The sequence below is a fragment of the Coturnix japonica genome, chromosome 1 (assembly GCF_001577835.2).
Source record: "Coturnix japonica isolate 7356 chromosome 1, Coturnix japonica 2.1, whole genome shotgun sequence".
NCBI classification, from domain to species: domain Eukaryota; kingdom Metazoa; phylum Chordata; class Aves; order Galliformes; family Phasianidae; genus Coturnix; species Coturnix japonica.
In genome coordinates this window covers 117,331,032-117,352,206 of record NC_029516.1, presented here as the reverse complement: position 1 = coordinate 117,352,206, position 21,175 = coordinate 117,331,032, and the positions used below count along the sequence as shown (strand labels likewise).

At 42.6% G+C, this 21,175-nt stretch overlaps 1 protein-coding gene across 1 annotated transcript; it reads left to right on the top strand.

The window, feature by feature from the left end:
- The first annotated feature begins 1,701 nt into the window (after positions 1-1,701).
- RP2 (RP2 activator of ARL3 GTPase) lies at positions 1,702-19,834 on the top strand. Its single transcript, XM_015851197.2, has 5 exons — positions 1,702-1,969; positions 9,786-10,451; positions 13,128-13,242; positions 14,369-14,454; positions 17,212-19,834. Exons 1-5 carry the CDS (start codon positions 1,847-1,849, stop codon positions 17,293-17,295), a joined length of 1,074 nt encoding a protein of 357 aa, XP_015706683.1. The 5' UTR covers positions 1,702-1,846; the 3' UTR covers positions 17,296-19,834.
- Positions 19,835-21,175: the final 1,341 nt, after the last annotated feature.

The window sequence follows — 21,175 nt, the reverse complement described above, 5'->3', positions numbered from 1 at the left end:
AGATTTTTCACAACGATACGATCCCAAGAGCTTTAAGAACATGCACACAGAACACAAGGAGATTGTGCAAGTTTGGCTCTGCGTGTTGTGGTGAGCTGCCAGCAGTGCAGAGAGCCAGACTCTGCCCAGTGTTACGAGGAGTGCAGATGGGCACGCTGCGAGCTTTCGCTTCCTTCACTACCTGTTTAAGACCTGGGCAAGCTTCCAGCTTCCAGTATTTGCTGAGGATAAGCCCCTTCCCTGTACCTTGAGGTGATACATGGGAGTGTCAGAAAAAAGAAAGGGAAGAAGTTGGGATCTCTGCACTGCGAAGCTGTGCAGGGATGGAAGCTGGCACAAAAGGCATGGATATGCCAAGCTGCTGCACCAAATCTTTTATGACATAACCTCTACAATGAAAATGTCTTATTTTTCAGTTACCTAGAAATTGCTAGCTGGGGATCAGAAAGCTCCGTATTACAGTGTAATTAGGTGTATTTCATAACATCCCCAGGAGGGAAGTCACTAATTACAGCAGTTTGTTGAAATTAAAGTAAGTATAATAATGCTTGGTAGTGACTGCGGTGTTACTGCAATCTTATATTACTACACTTCAGGCTACAATCATATCAAATCTCACAGGCCAAGAGGGTTGAGTCTGCCTGGCATATGAATGGGGAACGAAGAACTGAGCCAGGCATTTGCAATTTCTGAAGAAGTCATGTGCTCATAAGCCATATTAAATTGGTCTGGAAGAAATATCCTGGTGCTTTGGTGTCAGGAAACAGCCTGAAGGTTTGGAGATAAAAAACTAAGACCTGTCCCAATCTGCTGTAGCCGTATAAAACCCTGATTTCTTGTGGTACTGATGATTTTGCAAGACAAGGATATGTATCATGATAGGGTGGAAAATGGGCATCAGTCACCCCTTGCCTTAGCAGCTATTTCAGCCCTTTCAAAGAGTTTACTCCCCTCCTGGGAGTAAGTTCCCTTCAGGTATTGAAAGGCTGAAGGGAACTTACTCCCAGGAGGGGAGTAAACTCTTCAAAAGGGCTGACAATAGCAGGACACCGGGAAATGGTTTTAAGTTAAAAGAGGGAAGATTTAGGTTGGATGTTAGGGGGAAGTTCTTCACTAGGAGAGTGGTTAGGCCCTGGAACAGGCTGCCCAGGGAGGTTGTGGATGCCCCGTCCTTGGAGGTGTTCAAGGCCAGGTTGGACGGGGCCCTGGGCAACCTGATCTAGTAAATGTGTATGTTTGGTGGCCCTGCCAGGCAGGGGGGTTGGAACTACGTGATCCTTGAGGTCCCTTCCAACCCGGGTCATTCTGTGATTCTGTGATACTTCTGGCCTGTGGGTCTGCTTCCTCTTTTCTGCTGGCCTGGGCGTGCTGAGCTCGATTAAGAACACTTCCCTGCTGCTTTTACAGCTTTCCCTAAATCAAGTTTACTTTGAGCGTGATGGCAATTGCTAAGATTTCTCCCTCAAACCCAATACAGGGTTTGAATTTTGGGTGGTCCTGTGTGAGGCCAGGGGTTGAAGTAGGTGATCCTCGTGGGTCGCTTCCACCTTGGGATATTCTGTTCCGTTAAAATCGGGACAAAACGTCTCAGAATGACGGTAGTCTCACGTAAAACACGACTTTGTCCGCACAAATCTCCCCGCCTCTCCGGGCCTCCAGTTGTCGCGGTCGCTACGGGAGACGAAGGCGGGCGGTGCAGGCGGAAGCGGGGCGGGGCGGTGAGGCGCTGCGCTGGCGCTGGGTCCCGCACGGCCTCTCCCCGCGGGTCGGGCTGGGCCGGGCCGGGTCGGGCGGTTCCAGTGGACGCGAGGCGGTTTTCGGTTGCCGGGGAGGCGGTGGTGCCGCCATGGGCTGCTTCTTCTCCAAGCGCAGGAAGCCGGCGCAGGGCGGGCAGCAGCAAGGAGCCAGCCAGGAGCCGGCGGCCGGCGAGGAGAAGGCGCCGCAGTACAGCTGGGACCAGCGAGCCAAGGTACGGGGCGGAGGGAAGGGAGAGCGGAGTGTGGTTTCCTGTCAGGCTGTGTGCCGGCAGACTCGGCTTCGTCCTCGCCTCGAGGCAGCCTGACCCGTTAGCATGGAGAATACGCTCTCGGTCCGGTGTGATCTTCGTTGTCTGGGCCCCCAGACCTTTAGGCCGTGTTGTCCAAGTGTCAAAAGGAAGATGTGTGAGCTCATGTGAATGCTCAGCTCGCTTGTGTTTCTAAACTTAGTGAGGTGTTCCGGGTTGGTTCCTAAGGCTTTCAAGTGGATTAAGAAAAGCTGTGTTGGAGATGAGCGAGGGACTGTGTGGTGTAGCCTTTATCCTGAGGATAAAGAGGGCTGAGCTGGACTGGGCTCGTTGTTTTGTAGGGTTCTTGTGGAGGCTTCTTATGGTGAGAGAGCGCTGTACTGAGAACCTGCCCTAGAGTAAGTACAGTGAGTGTGTGCCAAAGTACGTAACTAAATGAGCATTCAAAACGATATGACCTAATCACAGAGCACATTCATCAGCTAAAGGTTAACTCGTACGAGCCTTTCTACATGCTGTTTTACTTACATGGCACTAACTTCTAAAACTGTGTAACAGGTGGAAAACTGGGGTACAGACACACTCGACTGGAAGGGCAATGAACCTTGTTGCTGTGGAGGTGGCTGTTAGCATGTGGGGAGCAGGATCGAGCTAACGTGAGGTTTTATAGTGAGAACAAACTCTCACTGTGGGGAAGCATGTAATGTGTTGCATGTAGAACTTCCTCCCTGTATGAAATACTCAGAAAAACTGGAAGAATCAGTAAGTTTGGGCTGTTCTACTGAACTGCAGAAGCCATCAAATTAGCTCCTTACTTTGGTACTACATAGATCAAGAATATTTATGTCATGAGCCAGACCATTTCTTTTGCTCTCTGCAACCTTACTTTTGTCTTTAACTACGAGCTTGGTACATTAAACCAGCAGAGCAGAGCTGAGATGCTGACTTTTAGGCAAGGGAACACTGAGCTCTTTCTGCACTGCATTTGTTGATCACAGTCTGTGTTAAGTGTTCGTGTGGTAGCTTTAGGTATTCTCTCAGACACATTATCTCTATTGCTGGTTCATTCTTTTTTATGCAGCACACATAAGCATACTTATTCATTCCACAATTTGTATTCGACAGCAAAGTTTGATTGGTGGCAGCTGGAAAACTTGTGGCGCTGGGGCTCCTTGATCATCAGATTTGTGTTCTGAACTCTGAAAACATCAACTCAGTCAGAAGATGTGAACTTTAAAAGCCATTAGCGTTTCCTGTTACTTTTAATACGAGCATGTCAGGAGTGAAGTGTGTTCTAATTTCAGGCTATTACACACAGCGATGCTGTTCTGGTTATGTAGTGCAGCGCTGCAAGCAGAGTGCAAATGTCTACAGTTTGTTCAGGATATCCAGTGTACATTATTACAGATGGATAAATCTCACTGCACAGAGGCTCCAGTTGTCTTCCTGTTAATTCAAGCTATGCTGACATACTTAGTGTAGGCAGCACAACATGGGCACACCGGGCGCAAGTGGTAGAAGTGCCGCTCTGCTACACAGGAGGTTTGAATCCCGGGGGTTGGACTCGATGATCTCTAAGGTCCCTTCCAAACTGCATGAGACTGTGATACTGTGTGTGTGTGCATGATTGTCTGTACAGGGATGTGAAACGAAGTGACTGCTAGTTGACAGCTGTGCTGGCAGAAGCTCTGAACTTGAGCACTTCTTCCAGCAAAGTTATTTCTTCCACTTCTGAAGCACAGCATTGTTAGTGTAGGCTGTCCTAATTGTGTTCTTTGGGGGAAAAAAAAAAAAAAAAAAAGATTACTGCTGGTGTTGTGTAGCTGAAGAGTAGTATGACAAAGACTTTGTGACCATATAACTCCAGTGTAATAGCCCTGGTATTGGACCATATTGTATAAAATTAAATATGAAATGCTTTGAGATGCTGTTAGATTACTTGAAAGTAAGGAAAGACATGAAGAACTTATTCTGAAAACAAAACGTGTTCTGTTTCTTGTTTCGATGGGATTCTTAGTCCAGATAAATAACTAGGAGAGTGGTTAGGCCCTGGAACAGGCTGCCCAGGGAGGTTGTGGATGCCCCGTCCTTGGAGGTGTTCAAGACCAGGTTGGACGGTGTAGAGAGTGTTTTTTACAGCTAGCTGAGAAGGGTCGTAAACACGGTGCAGTTAATCAAGCAGCCATGCCACCTGCAAGGACAGTGAGATCAACAGGATGCCCTGGGATGGTGAGAAACTAACCATGGTTTTGTGAACTCGGCAAGGGAGTAACTTTCAGGATGATAACAACAAGCTGCAAAGATACTCGGGGATGGTATGTAATTGGGAACCAATGATGAGCTCCGCTTTTGCAATATGTATGAGCTAATTATCTGTATTATAAAGGTACACGCAGCCAAGGAATAAACGAGAATAGCTGATCATATGTCAATGACAGGTGTGGTTGTCTGCTTTTCTCCCGCCGTTCTGCAACAGGACGGGGCCCTGGGCAACCTGATCTAGTAAATGTGTGTGTTTGGTGGCCCTGCCAGGCAGGGGGGTTGGAACTACATGATCCTTGAGGTCCCTTCCAACTCGGGTCATCCTGTGATTCTGTGATTCTGTGATAGAGCACAGCCTGTTACAGACTATTTTCACTACGTAACATCCTGGAGACTTGTCATATCCCTTTCTGGCCAAATGCGAAAGAGGAACTTGGTGATGCCAGAATCACCTTGGCCTTCAGCTATAATTTCATCTACAACACAAGACTGCACTTCTGGTCTTGGTCTCCCTTTTCCTTTCCTACCTTTCTGTATTCTTAGTGGCTAAGCAGCATTGGCATACAGAACCGGAATAATAACTACAGCAATAGCAAAAAACCAACTAAATGAAAAACCAAACCACAACCAAAGAAGAGAACCTCACAAACAGGTCTTTAACTCACCACATAAATCACAGTTTTCTGTTAGTTACTTCACGTTTGGTGATTCTGCTGCAGTGCTCTGAGCTGATAAGGTCTTCTTGCATTGCCTACGTCTCTTTCACATGACGTTTTTATACTTTATTTTTGAACAAATAAAACACCACTTTAACCTTTTTGATTAGTCTGTAACTAAGCAGTGGGAGGAGGTGTCCTGAGATCTGATACATCTCCCTTAGGCTTCTTAGTGCACCAGAAAAACTACTGCCGTGTTTCTCAAGATGTGATCTACCAGTTGAGAAAGTCAACGGGTTAATATTGAAAAGATATTTTCAGTTAAGGCTGATGAAAGTGTGTTGTAGTCCCCTTCCCTTCCCTTCCCTGCAGTATCTGGCAGCAGTTTGTTGCTTAGACAAGTCTGCCCATGTCTGTTCTACGCTATTATTGGTCCTCTGAAAGAAGGGAAGGATTCTGAAGGATAGAATGAAACATGTCTTTTGGCTGTTATATTGGTTGCATTTAAAGTCAAAGTGTACTGGAGATGCTCTGAGATGAAAAACTGTATGACAGTGGCTAGAATCTGCAGATCTTGTCCCGCTTTCTAGTTTTTGTTACTGCTGGGAACCTAGAAATCAGGCAGAGGTGAGTAACTTCAACTAACACTTTCTCTGGGGGCTGTTGCAATGCAGTGCTGAAGGGCACCAATCCCATTTCAATCTGATAGTGAGGCATTGCCTAGGCCTGGAATGCACTTCTTTTGCTTCCTTTCTTTTAATTCCCCCATTGACAAAAATAGCACATAAATCCTCTTAAGTCTGTGTGCCTGCCCTATCACTGCAGCTTTTGATGTCACTGTGTCAGCAGCCAATTCTTACATACTCTTAACTGTATATGAATTTGTAGCGGGACTATCATTTGTTATCATTTAGAAAGATAGGAAGTGAGTTTTGAGGACAATATTTAAGAAAAGATCTTTATGTGGGTTGTTTAGGCAGACTTCAAAGTCATTGCTTTGAAGGCTATGTACAGTTAACTAAGGGAGAGCCACCATCCATTAAAAACTGCAGTGCCTTCTTGTTAGTAGAGGCCAGTCGTTGCTGACTAAGACTCCTTTTCAGATACAGCTAGCACTGATAATTGTGAGGTTCTCAGACCTCTCAGTCTTCTTCCTAGTGGAAGCTGCCAGGGCTGAAGAGATACTTCATCTTCAGCCATCCTGCCTGGCCTCTGGCCTTCTTGGTTGTTCACAGTAAGAAAAACTGCATGCTACAGTGAGACTTGTTGCTGCAGACCTTCCTAGAGTTCAGAGCATCACAGAATCACAGAATTGTAGGGGTTGGAAGGGACCTCTAGAGATCATCGAGTCCAACCCCCCTGCCAAAGCAGGCTCCCTACACCACGTCACACAGGAAGGCGTCCAGGCAGGTCTTGAATATCTCCAGAGAAGGAGACTCCACCACCTCCCTGGGCAGCCTGTTCCAGTGCTCCGTCACCCTCACTGTAAAGAAGTTCATCCATGGCAAACTTTTTCTTGCTGTCACTTCTCTGTGCTTTGTAATCACTGCTTCATATGTTCTCCACTCCTTTGTAAGAGACTTACCAGCAGTGTTGTTTCCAATGACTGCAGATGAGACTTCCCTTTTTCTGTTAAGAAGAAGGACTATTGTGTAAGAAGGGACTTTTGTTTTAGGTTTTTTTAGTCATCGTATCTAGTTATTTTAGGTTACTTTATGGAATTATTCCTGAACCTAAACATAGCGCTTTTAATTGAAGTTTTCAGCTCTTGAGCTGTGTTTGTATCTACTAATGCAGATCTCTCTCTGCTCTAAAACTCTCTCAATTCATCTGAAAGCATTAAAACTTACACCTAGAAATACTGTGGTTGTTTGGAATTCCACCAATCTGGGGAAAGGGGCTTTCAGAACTGTTTACAAATCCTTCAATTCTTTGAAGTTTTATCCCGATGTGAATGATAAGTAGGTGAATTATCAAACTGATTTTTCTATCGGTCATGTGCATAAGATTCTACAACAAAGTTGTACCAGATAAGTAGGGAGAGAATCTACATAGCTCTGGTTCTCACTGTATGAGTCTTCAGATGTTATCTTATGTTGCTTTTGTTTTTCCTGGCCTGCTTTTTAGCTGCCAAGATGGAACTTAAGCAATTAGTGCAGTTTGTCTCAGGGGAAGGAAGGTGAGTCAGTGGAGTATTAACCTCATGGTGATACCTGTAGACTTGAGGACTGTTAAGCATGAAGCTCAGCGATAAGTGTATAAACAGATGTTAGAATCACAAATTGTAGGGGTTGAAGGGACCCTCTTAGAGACCATTCAAGTCCAACCCCCCTGCCAAAGGACAGGCGCCCTACACCACGTCACAGCAGGTAGGCGTCCAGGCGGGTCTTGAATATCTCCAGAGAAGGAGATCCACCACCTCACCTTCGGCAGCCTGTTCCAGTGCTCCGTCACCCTCCACTGTAAAGAAGTTCTGCCGCCATCATGTGGAACTTCCTATGCTGTACTTCCATCCCATTACCCCTAGTCCTATCCCAAAAGAGACCAGCCTCACCACTCAGGCTCCCACACCTCAGGATTTATAACCTGAATCAAGTCCCCTCTCAGCCTCTTTTCTCAAGGCTAAACAGACCCAGTTCCCTAAGTCTCTCCTCGTAGGGGAGATGCTCCCAGGCCCCTCATCATCTTTGGTGGCCCTCTGCTGGACTCTTTCCAGGAGATCTCTGTCTTTTTGAACTGGGGAGCCCAGAACTGGACACAATATTCCAGATGACAGGCCTCACCAGGGCAGAGTAAAGAGGGGGAGGAACACGCTCCTTGACCTGCTTGGACACATGCTCTTTTTGATACACCCCAGTGCATTGGCTTTTTTGGCTACAAGGGCACACGCTCGCTCATGGTCAATCTGTTGTCCACCAGAATGCATGCTCAAAATTACAGTTCTACCCTGATGTTTTTCTAAGGTGTTTCCTCTACCCAAGGGAACTGAAGGACTCAGATATACTCCAGCCTCTTGGGTTACCGACTGCTCTCAAGGGCAGTAACCCAATGTGGCAGGGGGAGTGCCACACTACTTCATTCAGTCCCTCTGGTTCCAAAGGTTGTGTTAGTAAGTGCTCCTGATCTTTGAAAAGGGAACTGCCACTGAAATGAAAGGAAATTGGCCAACTCCCTAGAGTGGGAACAAACTTAGAGGTAAGAATTGCATCAGCGCACAGCTCTTCATTCACATCAGGGAAACAAAATCGAGCTCTTGAATCTGGAAATCAGCTGATTTTGCTGCTCAGTCTAAATTAATACAGAGCAGCATTGAACTCTGTGTTACTCGTTCTCAAGTGCTCTCATCTGAGATTCTGTCACCTGCAGGTTAGCTGACAAACCAGTGTCATTCACTTAGGCCTAATTAAAACAGTAAGGGAAAGCTGTTTCACAGGTCTTTGTAAGGACTTAATGTTGGATAAACTAATAGGGTCCCTGAGGCATTTAGAAGAGGCTTGTTTAGAAGGACACGAGTAGGTGTGACATTTATATAAAAAGCTGCCTGTTCTGGAAACTTTGAGCTTCTCCTTCCTAAGGGAAGTAACTGTTCCTCTGTATCATTTACCAGGCACCACCACCGTCTCCCAAGGCTATAAATGAATATTTATGTTTGTACATATATTATACACACTCACATCCATCCATAAATGCTCTAGGAGAACTTGCTTGTAGTTTTAGAAACCGGAGATATTTTTCTGGTCTCTAATCTTATGTGAATGTTCCAAATACTGTGGAGGAGGAATTTCTTACCGGTTGAGCTGTGCAAGACCTGGCGTAGTGCTTTATCACTGCCTGCAGCCCAGCGAGCCTTTAAGGCCTTTGGGCTGAAATGGCAGGTTTGGGAAGTGATCCGGTGTTAGAATATTTCAGGTACTTGTGTGCTTCTGAGTGCTGTTTTAATAAGCTTTCACAAGAGGGCAGAGTAGAATTTGCTCTGGGAAGCACAGTTGCCTCGACTGTCATGTCACTAGGAGGAACCCAGCTCAGATTCCTTTGGTGTTCTGACTGCTGCTACTGTATTATTCACACTGCCCAGTTGCATCAAGTGCCATCCTTAGCACTGTGTGGCTCCTTGGTCACTGCTCTGAGCATGGGGAGGGCCACAGATTTTCCTTGCAGGCAGAATAATTCTGGAGGGTGGAGGAGGAGAGGTCTGTAAACATGACCTGTGTGCCAGCATGCCAATAGTCTCATAGTCTTTGCTTGTTGCTTATAGCTAACACATAGCTGCTGCTGTTAGCACAAGCTGGAGTTGTTAGCACAAGATAATGCTGTGGCATGGATAAGCAAGCTCTTTGTTGTCTGCAAACATAATGATGGAGATACTGCTTGAAAGCAACAATGTTTTCTTGCAATGTGTTGAGGAGTGGTAACATAAGACCAAGAAAGCTACTTGAAAAGGAAGTACTGTGTCTTCCCAGCTTTATGAATCTGTAATGCTGTCAGTCAATTCATTTATTATTGCTATCACCATAATCCTCAGGACCATATTTCCTGTAGAAACAATTTAGAACCCCTTCCCATTTCTTTTCTAAAGAACAAACTGAGTTGCTGTGGGATTTGGTTGTTTGTTTTTTCTTCCTGGGTTATTTAGAAGTTTAGTTTCAGCTCTCTGTTGTACCTTAATACTGTGTGTTCCAGTAGCCCAGCTAAAAAGGATCTTTCATCGCTCTGATATCTGCTCTTTGAAGTTTTCTGGCAAGTTATCTTGTACAGTTCTGTAATATCTCAGATAATCCAAATCAATTAACATTTGACATTATAATGTTCTCTATACATGAAGACTTTCATGTATCTTTTGTTTTTTCTCCTTTCTCCTTCAGGTTGATCCAAAAGATTACACTTTTTCTGGACTGAAAGGTGAAACTGTGGGTCGACTCCCTGGAAAAGTAGCAGGACAACAATTTGTCATTCAGGACTGTGAGAATTGCAGCATCTACATATTCGACCATTCTGCTACAATCACTATCGATGACTGTGTAAACTGCCGGATCTTTTTAGGACCAATAAAAGGCAGCGTGTTTTTCCGTGACTGCAAAGATTGCAAATGCATAGTAGCCTGCCAACAATTTCGCACTCGGGACTGCAGGAAGCTGGAGGTATTCTTGTGCTGTGCCACCCAACCCATTATTGAATCCTCCTCAGGTATGAAATTTGGTTGTTTCCAGTACTATTATCCTGAGCTTGCTTTACAATTTAAAGATGCTGGACTGAGTATCTTCAATAACACGTGGAGCAACATCCATGACTTTACTCCTGTGTCGGGAGAAAAGAACTGGGGCCTTTTGCCTGAGGATGCTGTGGTTCAAGATTACGTTCCTCTGCCCACTTCTGAAGAGCTGAAAGCTGTCAGAATTTCTACAGATGCTATGAAGAGCATAATACCAATAACTCGAGGGCAGAGACAGAAGAGCAGCGATGAATCGTGTTTGGCTGTGTTTTTTGCTGGTGACTACACAACTGCAAATGCCAGAAAGCTAATTGATGAGGTAAGTGACCTTTTTCTCTGTTCAACTTTATGAATTTCTAATTGAACTTTAGCTGGATTACCTTGGTGCTTACTGAAGAGAGAATGCTGAGGTTCTGCCTGTCTGCTAACCATATTAATCAACCTGCACTGTTAAAACCTTGAAGCAAGATAAGCGAATGGAGCTCATCCTGATTAAACAGTTACGAAAGAATGGCCTGGGTTGCAAAGGACCACAATGATCATCTGGTTTCAACCCCCTGCTATGTGCAGGGTCACCATCCACCAGCCCAGGCTGCCCAGAGCCACATCCAGCCTGGCCTTGAATGCCTCCAGGGATGGGGCATCCACAGCCTCCTTGGGCAACCTGTTCCAGTGTGTCACCACCCTCTGAGTGAGTTATTTTACGACTGACATCCTGTGATAGGCACATTTGTTCTTTAATAATTTCAGCGTATTTTTCCAGTACAGCATATCAAACCTACACTGAGGAAAATGTGTAGTTCATTAATGAACTTGGCCAAGTATAGAATAAATGGTTATCAATGCTTGTGAAAGGCAATAGCCAATAAACTTGTTAACTTATTGCCCCCAAAGTCTATCAGTGCTATTTGCCCTGAAAGCTTTGCCAGCACTAACAGAGACTTTTAAAAATAACGTGTTAAATGTTATCTGTCCCATAACCTTGCCATCCAGCATTGGAATTTTTTTCTGGAGAATTCAATGAGTGTTTGTTACAGCTGGTCAGATGTCTCTGATTATTTAAATAGCTGCTGCTGGCATTTCTTCTTTTCTTTTTCTTTATTTTTTTTTTCCTGTAAGGCAGGAGCTCCTATGATGGGCTGAGTTTGGTCTTCACTGGGCTAAAATCTGGGAGTGGCTGGCTGCTTTTAGCACTCTGGAGTGCCAGGGATGACAGAGCAGAGCCAATAACTGAATTACAGCTTACAGCTTGAGAGGAGTATCTGCAGAAGTTGCTGATCCTAGTGTTGTGTGAGCAACCAAACAACTGATGGAGCTCCTTGCTTTCAATTTTTAACTACAAGAGGGGGGGAAAAAAAGAGCTTTAGGGTGTTTCCCTGCTTCACCTGCCCCCATCCCTATCAGATTTGACGAAGCTACTTCAGTACACAGATAAGTAAGGGGTATTTTTTCTGATGAATGATTAGCTACAGTAAAGAGGGTATTAGATGTATTCTCTCCTGTTAGTCCCTCCTTAAAAAGAAGAGTTAAGGAGACTCTAAATGACTAGTTAGTGAAATGCTGGGGAAATCTTACTACTCTGTAAGTTAATGTTTTGGAAGTATAAATATAGTTGTTTCTTTTGCATGCATGTTGTGGTTTTAACCCACCAAGTTGCTAAGCATCCCACAGTTGTTTGTTCCTCCTGCCAGCCAAGTAGGGTGGGGAAGAGAATCGGGGGGTCAGGGGTGTGTGAAGACAAACAAACAAGAACGTAGAGCTCATAGGTTGAGATAAAAGCTATTTACTAGGACAGAAAAGGCAGGGGGCTGGGAAAGGGGGGAGGAAGGTAATAGTAATGATATACGTCCTGCAGTTATCACAGATCCTCAAGGCTTTTTTACTCAATTCCCTGACAGTTTGGTGAGTGTTTGCTTGTTTGCTCTGCTCTGCGGTCATATACTCACATGCTTCTAAAATATTTACTGAAGATTAAAGTCTGTTGAACTGTTTCTTGCTTTTGCCTGTATTGTTCCATTCACTCCCAGCACCAGCTCTACTGGGTACAGTTGGGACAACTCCTCAATTATTTCATGTTTGGGAGCCAAAAATAAATATATGCGAACATAAAAACAAGTGATACACAGGCATTTCTTCACTGCCCACTCACCGATGCCCAGCTAACCCCTGATTAGCAGCTGCCCCCAGCCATCTCCCTTCGGCTGAAGGTTATAGCTCTTTCACATGCTGTCATATGTTAAGGAATATCCCCTTGTCCAGTTTCTGTCAGTTGTCCTGGCTCTGCTCCCTCCAAGCTCCTTGGGTCCCCTCAGCCCCCCTCACCAGCCACTGCAATATGACAAGCTGTGAAACTGAAACATCCTTGGTTCTGTGCAACACTGCTCAGCAACAACTGGAAGCACTGATGTGTTATAAACGTTGCTTTTCTCCTAAAGCCAAAACGTAGTATCTCACTAGATCTTCTTCTATGAATAAAATAGCTCCGTCTCAGTCAAAACTGGGACAGTGTACCTTCAGTATCTCTACTAGGTTTGGATTGAAGAGCTGTGTATGTTTGAGAGCTTGTAACTTTTTATTCCAAAATGGAAAACTTCAGCAGTGAATAGATACGCATTTAAGCTAATGCTCGACTCAACTATTAAAGTCCAATGAGAACAAACTGCTCGACTCCAGATGCTGAATGCTTTTAACTCCTGTTAGTTTCAGCTTGTGAGAGACTGTGGAAAAAACTACAACCCCGGGCCATAACATAAAACCAAAATTCACACCTACCTCTGTAGGTGCACTGGGGCAAAGGATCAAGTTTGGATGAATGGAATGGAAATAAACAGAAATGTAGAAAAAGCAAATGTTCTTTGAAACGAGTAAAAAGGGTCTTTTTACTCCGTGAATTAATGTATGTGGGAAATGAGTATCCAGTCTGTACTGAAATGGACTGAAGTTGAGCTGTGTGCCTTAGAAATGTTTTTAGCTTTAATTCTTTATCTGTTAATAGATGACTGGCAAAGGCTTTCAGCTGGTACAGACCAAAGAAGTTTCGATGAAAGCCGAGGATGCTCAGAGAGTTTTCCAACAGTGTGCATCAGAATTCATTCCACTGCTTGAAAGAGGTGAGACTATATATACTTTTGTTTCTCTTCTTAGTGCAGAAATCTAGCTGGCAGTAGAGTGGTCTAGAGAATGTGAAAGAGGAGAAGATGGAAGAATGAAGGAGAAAACTGTAATGTAAAGCCAGCTGAGGTGATGTGTGGAAGCTTCATTTAAGCGCTGAAAACTGAAGGCATCCAAAATGAACTAATTCACTTAGGAGCTGTGGCATAAGCGGATCTGTTTGGGCTGGTCAACAGAGGCTCATCTCTCTAGAATAAGAATACATTAGCTTATCACAATTGCAGGTACAGCGCCTGGCTATTCAGTGTTTGTGTATGCATATTAAAGCAGATCAGCGTGGATGTGTATAAAACGGGCAAGTGCTGAATTCCTGTTTATAAACAGTGCTCTGTCAGAGTACTTGAAAAGCGGTTTTGCTGATTTGGCTGTAATCAGTTTTTTTTTTATCTGTTCCTATAGAAGTAATGTCGTTTTGCCATCTGTTGTAAGCTGAAGCTCAAAACGTGCTCCCAAACTTAGGAGCAACGAGTGACTTTTTTTTTTCCACAGTAATGCAAGAGGTCCGTGATGCTTATTGCAGGAATAGGACAGAAGTTATACTTTTCAGATGAAAAATAGTTTAAGGGCTATTTTGCACCTATGTGGGAAGGAATAATGCGTTCAGAATGAAAGCAGAGAAAGGGGATCTGAAAATAGTGGGTGAGAACAAGTCTGAAAATCAGACTGTTTGCTATCTTGGTACTGAAGTAAAAATGCCTGAATGACTCAGTCATGCTGCAGATGTCTGTGAAATGGCTCACTATTTGAGCAGCAGAATCTGACTCACTTGCACGATGCCCTCCACTCTAAAGCATTTCTGTGCCATTGCCGCCTTTCAAGAAATAAAACAGGAAACCTCCTAGAGCCTCTGCAAAAGTGAGCATAGAACTGCAGATATTTTCTGCACAGACAACACCATACTTCGAAGCTATGGTTAAGTGTTTCTTTATTCTGTATTATGGCTGCTCAAACAAAATAATTGGAATGATTCTTGTGTGTTTCACGATTCCCCAAGGGATGAGAACTCTAATGTTTTAATGCCAGACTGAAAAGTAGATACTGATTCCAGATGAAATGATCTTCTAGGTCCAGTCGTTGCTTTGGAGTTCAATGGAGATGGTCCTGTGGAAGGATGTCGCAACACTGTGAATGATGTTTTCAATGGAACCAAGGTAAGCTGGTGTTTTGCTTTATTAGCAGAACATGTTAAAGGACATCTAAGGTAATTCGCAGTCAAGCTGTAGTTTTGATGTACTGAATTTTAAGTTTCGGAATGGCATCATCTAGATATCCTAGTCATGGTTTTTTGTTTGTTTTGCTCAAAACTCAGGTTTGCTTGCAGGAGGGAATAAAAATTGCCCCTATTAAAGAAAGCACTAAATTCCCATATCTATTAAAAAAAATAGAAGATTTTCACCTGAAGCTTTTTCCACATAGCGGTAAAAACAAATTGTATAAATTTAACAGGGTAAAGCTCTGCTCCAAGTCTTACAGAGCAGAACATCATAAAGGAGATTTCAGTATCGCATCTTTGTCAGGGTTTAACAGTATTTCAACTTTTCTCAAGATTTACTTTTGCTGTAAAGGATATTGCAGTGTGCCTTCCTTCAAAGGCATTTGCTTCTTCTCTTCTGTCAACTTGTTTTACTGTACCTCCTTTATACCACGTCTCCTTTTTGCTTGCTGTCTGCTCTTTTTCTTTTTTTGAATGACAGTGGATTTGAGAAAGCGTCTGGAAACAATTGGAGCACTGCAAGGGAGCAGTATTACTGATAATAGGAAAGGGGCAAACCTCTTGTTTCTAAACTCTTTGGGACTTAGTGTCCATACAGCTCCTTGATGTCTTTCAGTTCATCTCAAAAGGATTACTCCAGGAATTAGACTGCCCAAATTCTGGAAAACAGCCTTGTAATGTCATCTGAAATGTAGCTGGTGGTTGAGGGTTTTGTTGTGTTTGCTGTTGTGTGAGCAAAGCCTGAGGTGCAGCAAGTTTAGATTTCGGTTCTCTGAACTTGGGAAGTACTAGGACTGCAGCATAGGCAGAGCTGTGATGTTGCTGGTTCTCTCTTGGCACCCAAAAGTAATATCCACAAATGTTACCATATAAATCAGTTCTTTAACTGAGAGCTCGGGTACATAATTAGCTCATTCTTCTAGATCTCAGTTTCTCAGTTCAAAGGTCGATCTTGTATTAATTATTAGAACAAATAAAAACTTACACATTCCTCATTAAAATGGCTGGCGTCTGTTGTCGTAACACAGTGAATGCCCTGATCTGGGGTGCACCCAGAAACCTCAGAAACTATGTACTTCAGACTTTGAAGTAATGTTTGTTCTTCAGGGTTCCAAATGTGAAATTACTTCCTGCCCCTGGATTTACATCTTCTCTTTACAGACTGGTTCCGTAGTAAAACCCACCTCTGCTTCTAAATAATTGCTGTGCCAAATCGAGAAGCAAGACTTCAGGATTCCTATCTGTATTTTATTTAGATACAATTTAACCCAAAATATCAGATAAATGCTACATTTGTGCACGGATCTCTAGCTACTTGAATATCATAAGGATACATTTAGGAAATGTATCTTTCTTAGGACTTAATTTAGAAATAATGTAGGGAATGGCAGACTTTGGACTTATTACTACTACCAGCAGGTTCAGGAATGCTCTATAAAGTGATTTCACATCACTGCTGGCTGCCTTTATCGTTTGGACAGCTTGAGAGCTGTTACAGTGCTCAGAAAGAATTATAGGTATTCTTGATCACAAAGCATTGACAAAAGCTCTTAGGAAGGCATTTATCCTGTAAGGCTTTGCAAGGAAATCTGTCGGGTTTTAAGTAACTAGTTACACTCGCATTTCAAAACTATTAATTTATTAACTTCATCCATTAATAACTTTAATTTAACCAAATCTTTGTTTCTGAAATAAATGTAATATACCTGTTGAGATACTCTAGTATGTGTAGAAAAAAAAATCATCATCAGTAGCACTGGAAGAGTTTTTAAAGCTGCTTAGTAGAAACAATGTGTTGCAAAGAGACCTTTTGTGCTATACACGTAACAACTTCTATTTGTGTTATCTTGGTAGAGATGTCCTTTATTTTTCTTTCTTTCTTTCTTTTTTCTTCTTATTTTCCCCTTTGTGAGTGCCTTTCTTGTACTATCTGTTCATTGGCCTCATCACTTTTAAAATCCTCTGCAAAATCTGTACTGCAATATTCTAGTAGGGAAGGATAGTGAAAGAATGTATTCAACTATTATGACCTTGGTACAAATTGCTGTTGCATCAATAAACTGCCAGATAAATAGTTGGTGTTGTCAAGTCCTTTCAAGCAGAAATCAACTGTGCTTGCAAGCAGTAGTTTGGGAAGGTACTTGCTTTGTGATGGAATAGACAACTTTGTTCTGAAATCAGAAGTTGATGGATAACAGAATATTCATCCTGAAACACGTTAGAGTAAACCAATTCAAGGAACTGTCATAGTTTGTGTTGACACGGTACTCTGACGTGAAGCAGAAAAGTAGTACTGTGTGAGCGTGATTATCTGGAATGTCCCATTTTTGTACTTTCAGTGCGCTTCAGAATAGCTGTTTGCTGCACTAACACATATGATATGGTAAGTGGGTGGGAATTTCCCACAGAGGAGTAAAAAATAATAAGAAGAATCCAAGTGTTTTGATTGAAAGTGTCGTTTATTTGTTGAGTCTGTTGAACATGAAGAAACTGATGAACTTCCACAACCCTTCTGTCTGTTCCACTGATCTATTTGGGCGGTGCCTGGGACAGTTGTAGCTAATTTGCTGGAAGTTCTTGAAGCTGATTGTCCTAGAAACCAAGAGATTTGGTCATAATTAGCTCCAAACAAGCAAAAACCTACTTGAACTTATTTATTAATGATGCGTAACTGTTTCCTTGTTTGATACAATAGGTTTTTGTGTCCGAGAGCAAGGCATCGGCATCTCAAGATGTAGACAACTTCTACAACTTTGCTGATATGCAGATGGGAATATGAAGTCTAACGCAGAAGTGTTCGTGTATGGTTTGTCTCAGCACTTGAATGTCACTTAGTTTGAATACTGCGGTAGTATCAGAGAATTTTTGTCATTTGGATTTATATTGCTCATATATTCCTTTTATAAAGCTCTCGATGGTTTTAATACCACGTTACCTGAACTGGAGTAAACGTCATTACCTCCTTGTGTGCATTGTGCTCAAGACTTACCCTTCAGCTCCAGAAACCACAGAGGTTTTGTACTAACTTGTTTTTACAGTGATTTCTAAATGTTTATTGACGCTTGAATGTTTTTTTTGTCAACATTTAATGGAAGACGTGAAAAGTGCAATGCCGATATACATTTGATACATTCATTATTGTGAAGTTTAATTTAGACACTTTCTCAGCAAAGCATATTCCTGTGACACTCATTGTTCAAAACTTCCCTATGTGTGTATTTGTCTTCATTGCAGGTCAGGGAGGAAACTGTATTTGATGAGTTCTTCTGAAAGCTTAGTCTGAGATGGATTTTTCTTGCAGCATTCTTTCAGAAGCAGAGCATGACTTTAAAACAAATGTGCATCTGCTTTATTCTGCTTCGGCATCCTTTTGGAATAAATTAGTTTGCAGGGGTATTTATGCAGAGTTGTCATTCGAGCAGTCTGGTGAGTGAGCACTTGCTGGGCTCTTTGCTCTGAGATGAGCTCTGATCATGGGTACTCAGCTGAAAATGTAGAGCTCTAAGGTCCGTTCAGGGTCTCTGGAGATGCATCTGCCTCTGGTATTCCCATGCCACATATGGGATATACCTGAGATTCCCTTGAGCTCTGGGAGTAACGACACTGGCACATTGTTACTTGCTATAAGGGACGTACAGCAACCAGAGACCAGAGAAAAGGCTCCGATGGCATTAAAAAAGCTCTTTGTTGTTAAGACTTGAGAGCAGGGGTCTACGCTCCAAAGTAATCCTGAAAATTGGCTATAGAATATTACGCTTTGCTGTAGGGCTTACAGATTGATTCTGAAAACAGACTTAAGAAGTGCTACTGTCATTTTGGATTTATTTGAATAGCCATCAGTAAGGATGCTTATTTCTATTTAGTGCATATTAGGATGCGTATCTTTACTGATGTTTAGTATATGATTACTTAATTTTTTTTAGCATATTAGTTCCCCACTGATTTTAATTCAGGAACTTAACGCTTATGTCTGGGTTTCCAAGCCCTCTGTAGTTCTTGAACAGGCTGTGTATGCAAGTGCACAAAACAGAATTTATTAATTAAAATTGTGGTTTGGCAGTATGTGCAGCCTTTACAATCATTTGAACACACTTTGGCTGTGCTGAGATGCTAAAGCAATAATGTCCTCATTAGCACTGTCCCTCTGCAAGAAAGATCTTGAAACCTTTTTTCAGTGAAGATGCACAGTTCATCCATTTCACAGCTTTAGAGCTCCACAAGTGGGAGGCTGAATACACACCTCTTCTTAGCTGCTTTTAGAAGTAGCACGTGAATTTCAGGGTAACATCTTCTTTGATAATTCTGTCGTGCCCGAGAGATGTTCAGAGCTGTCATTTTGTTGCTACTATGCAAATACATGCCCTTAGTTTAAACTAGATATTGAGAATATGTCCTTAGGACCTCTCATTAAAGTCATGCATAGATTAAATAAGGAAGGATATCTCCTGAAGTCACTAAGCCATTAGCACACTGAAGGTCAGAAAAATGTCACTGCTAAAATGTTATTATTCAATAGAGTGAAATAAAATGAAACTGCCACCTCAGTCTGACTGGTAGAAGAAATCGCCACTAATTTGCTCCTAGCCAGCTAGGATTATTTGTTTGTATGGTATGCAAGGTGAGGCTGTGGAAAGTGGCTACAAATCTTAGGCCTGTGCACAAAGCACCAGCACAGCTCATCGATGAATGATATTGCTGCGATTATTCTGGGTCCATGCCGTCAATGCATTTTTCTGATACGAATAAAGCTGTGTAATGCACTTCAAAACGGTCACTATGTACCTTCTCTGAGCAGCGCGTGTATTGGATCGTCTTGATCTCCAAACTTTTACATGTAGTGTTTTTAATCTCACATGCTGACCCACCATCACGCGTATCTTACAGGTTATTTTTCATATTTTCGACCTGATGGGGAAGCCAAGCGCTGAGTTGTTTCATGTGACTATTTCTGATGAAGGAGAAGACGAGTGATTGAAAATTAAACTTGTCTTGAAACAGTGAAAACCTTTTTTACATGCTGGGAATGAGCAGAGTGTTGCTTCTTTTGCATTGTTAGCATGATGAGCAACATAAAGGGGTTTTAATTTTTAAAAACCTAAACAATGAAGGAGTTTCTTAATCCAATTATTTATCTTTTGATTTCAGTTTCTTGCTAATGGGTGTTAAGACACTTCTAGCCTTACTAAGAGTATGTCAGATGCTGTATGCATTACTGAATGGTACGTGCTTCGCGTAGTCTTTTGTACGTTTCTTGTAAAGCTTTTTGTGTAATCTGCATTGCACTGTGAATGTATTTCATAATAAACATTGCAAATGTATACTCTGGATTCTGGAAGACTTTCTTCAATTGCAAATCATTGCAAATTATAATCAAATATTAAAACAGAATTCAGCATCTAAGCACAGAGTGTAAGCTGCCAGGTACTTGGAGCTAATTGAAAGTAGGCATTACCTCTGCAGTCATCCAGCCACTGAAGAAGATGCATTTTTGACAGCAGTGCAGCCATCCATCCTCCAAAAAGGTACATTTTTGACAACACGGATTTTTCCTCAGAGTCACTGAGGACATGATTAACTTTATTTCTTGCATAATAAGATATGACAGAATATATTCTTATATCAAATTGTAGAGATACATGAATGCAGGCTGTTAAAATACTTCTCCCTGTTGTGCGTGCATGTGGTTGGTTGGGTGTTTGCTTGTTTGTTTTGTTTCAGCTTGTAGGACTTTTGTGCTTTCTAACTATGATTGCCCCTTTGGGTACTGGATGGACGGTAGTGATGTGCTCACATCAAAAACAGGTTGTGATGTTTATAATAGTAGAGTGAAAGCTTTAAAGTCTCACAGAATCACAGAATTGTAGGGGTTGGAAGGGACCTCTAGAGATCATCGAGTCCAACCCCCCTGCCAAAGCAGGCTCCCTACACCAGGTTGCACAGGTAGGCGTCCAGGCGGGTCTTGAGTATCTCCAGAGAAGGAGACTCCACCACCTCCCTGGGCAGCCTGTTCCAGTGCTCCATCACCCTCACTGTAAGGAAGTTCTTTACAGTGATCAGAAATGAGAATTTTCCTGCCATAGAAGGTCTAGAGGTAACTATCACAAAGCGTAATTGCTTGCTAAAAAGTACTGTATCAGTATATTCTGCTATTTAAACAAGACCAGTTGGGAAGCTTTAAATAATAAAAGATGTTGTTCCGCTCCCAGCCGTTTCACATTTGTACGGTTCAATTAAAATCTTACACCTCCCTTGGATCTGAGTTGCCACTCATCGTTTTCCTTTTTTAACTGTAGTATCTGAGTTGCAGTAGAGCTGAAGTATTTTCTCAATGTTTAGAAGTCAAGCCCCCAAATACTAACCAGCAGAAGCTCTGTGTCTGTCTCCAATTGCTTGGAAGCCACCCGATTTCTTTTGTCGTATCCAGATAGTCATGCATAAAATGCGGGGATTTAAAAGTAATCCACATACCAGGCTGCACTTATATAACTGGGACAAATATTTTCCATTCCAAAAAGGAGCTTGAAACTTTGTATTACAAAATATGTGCTTCAGTCCTTCTGACTAATAGGGGCAAAAATGACTTTTACTGATTTATGCTTCCGGGGGAGCTCTGTATCTGATTATCTTCTTCTTTCAAATGATGACTTCTAAGCATGTAG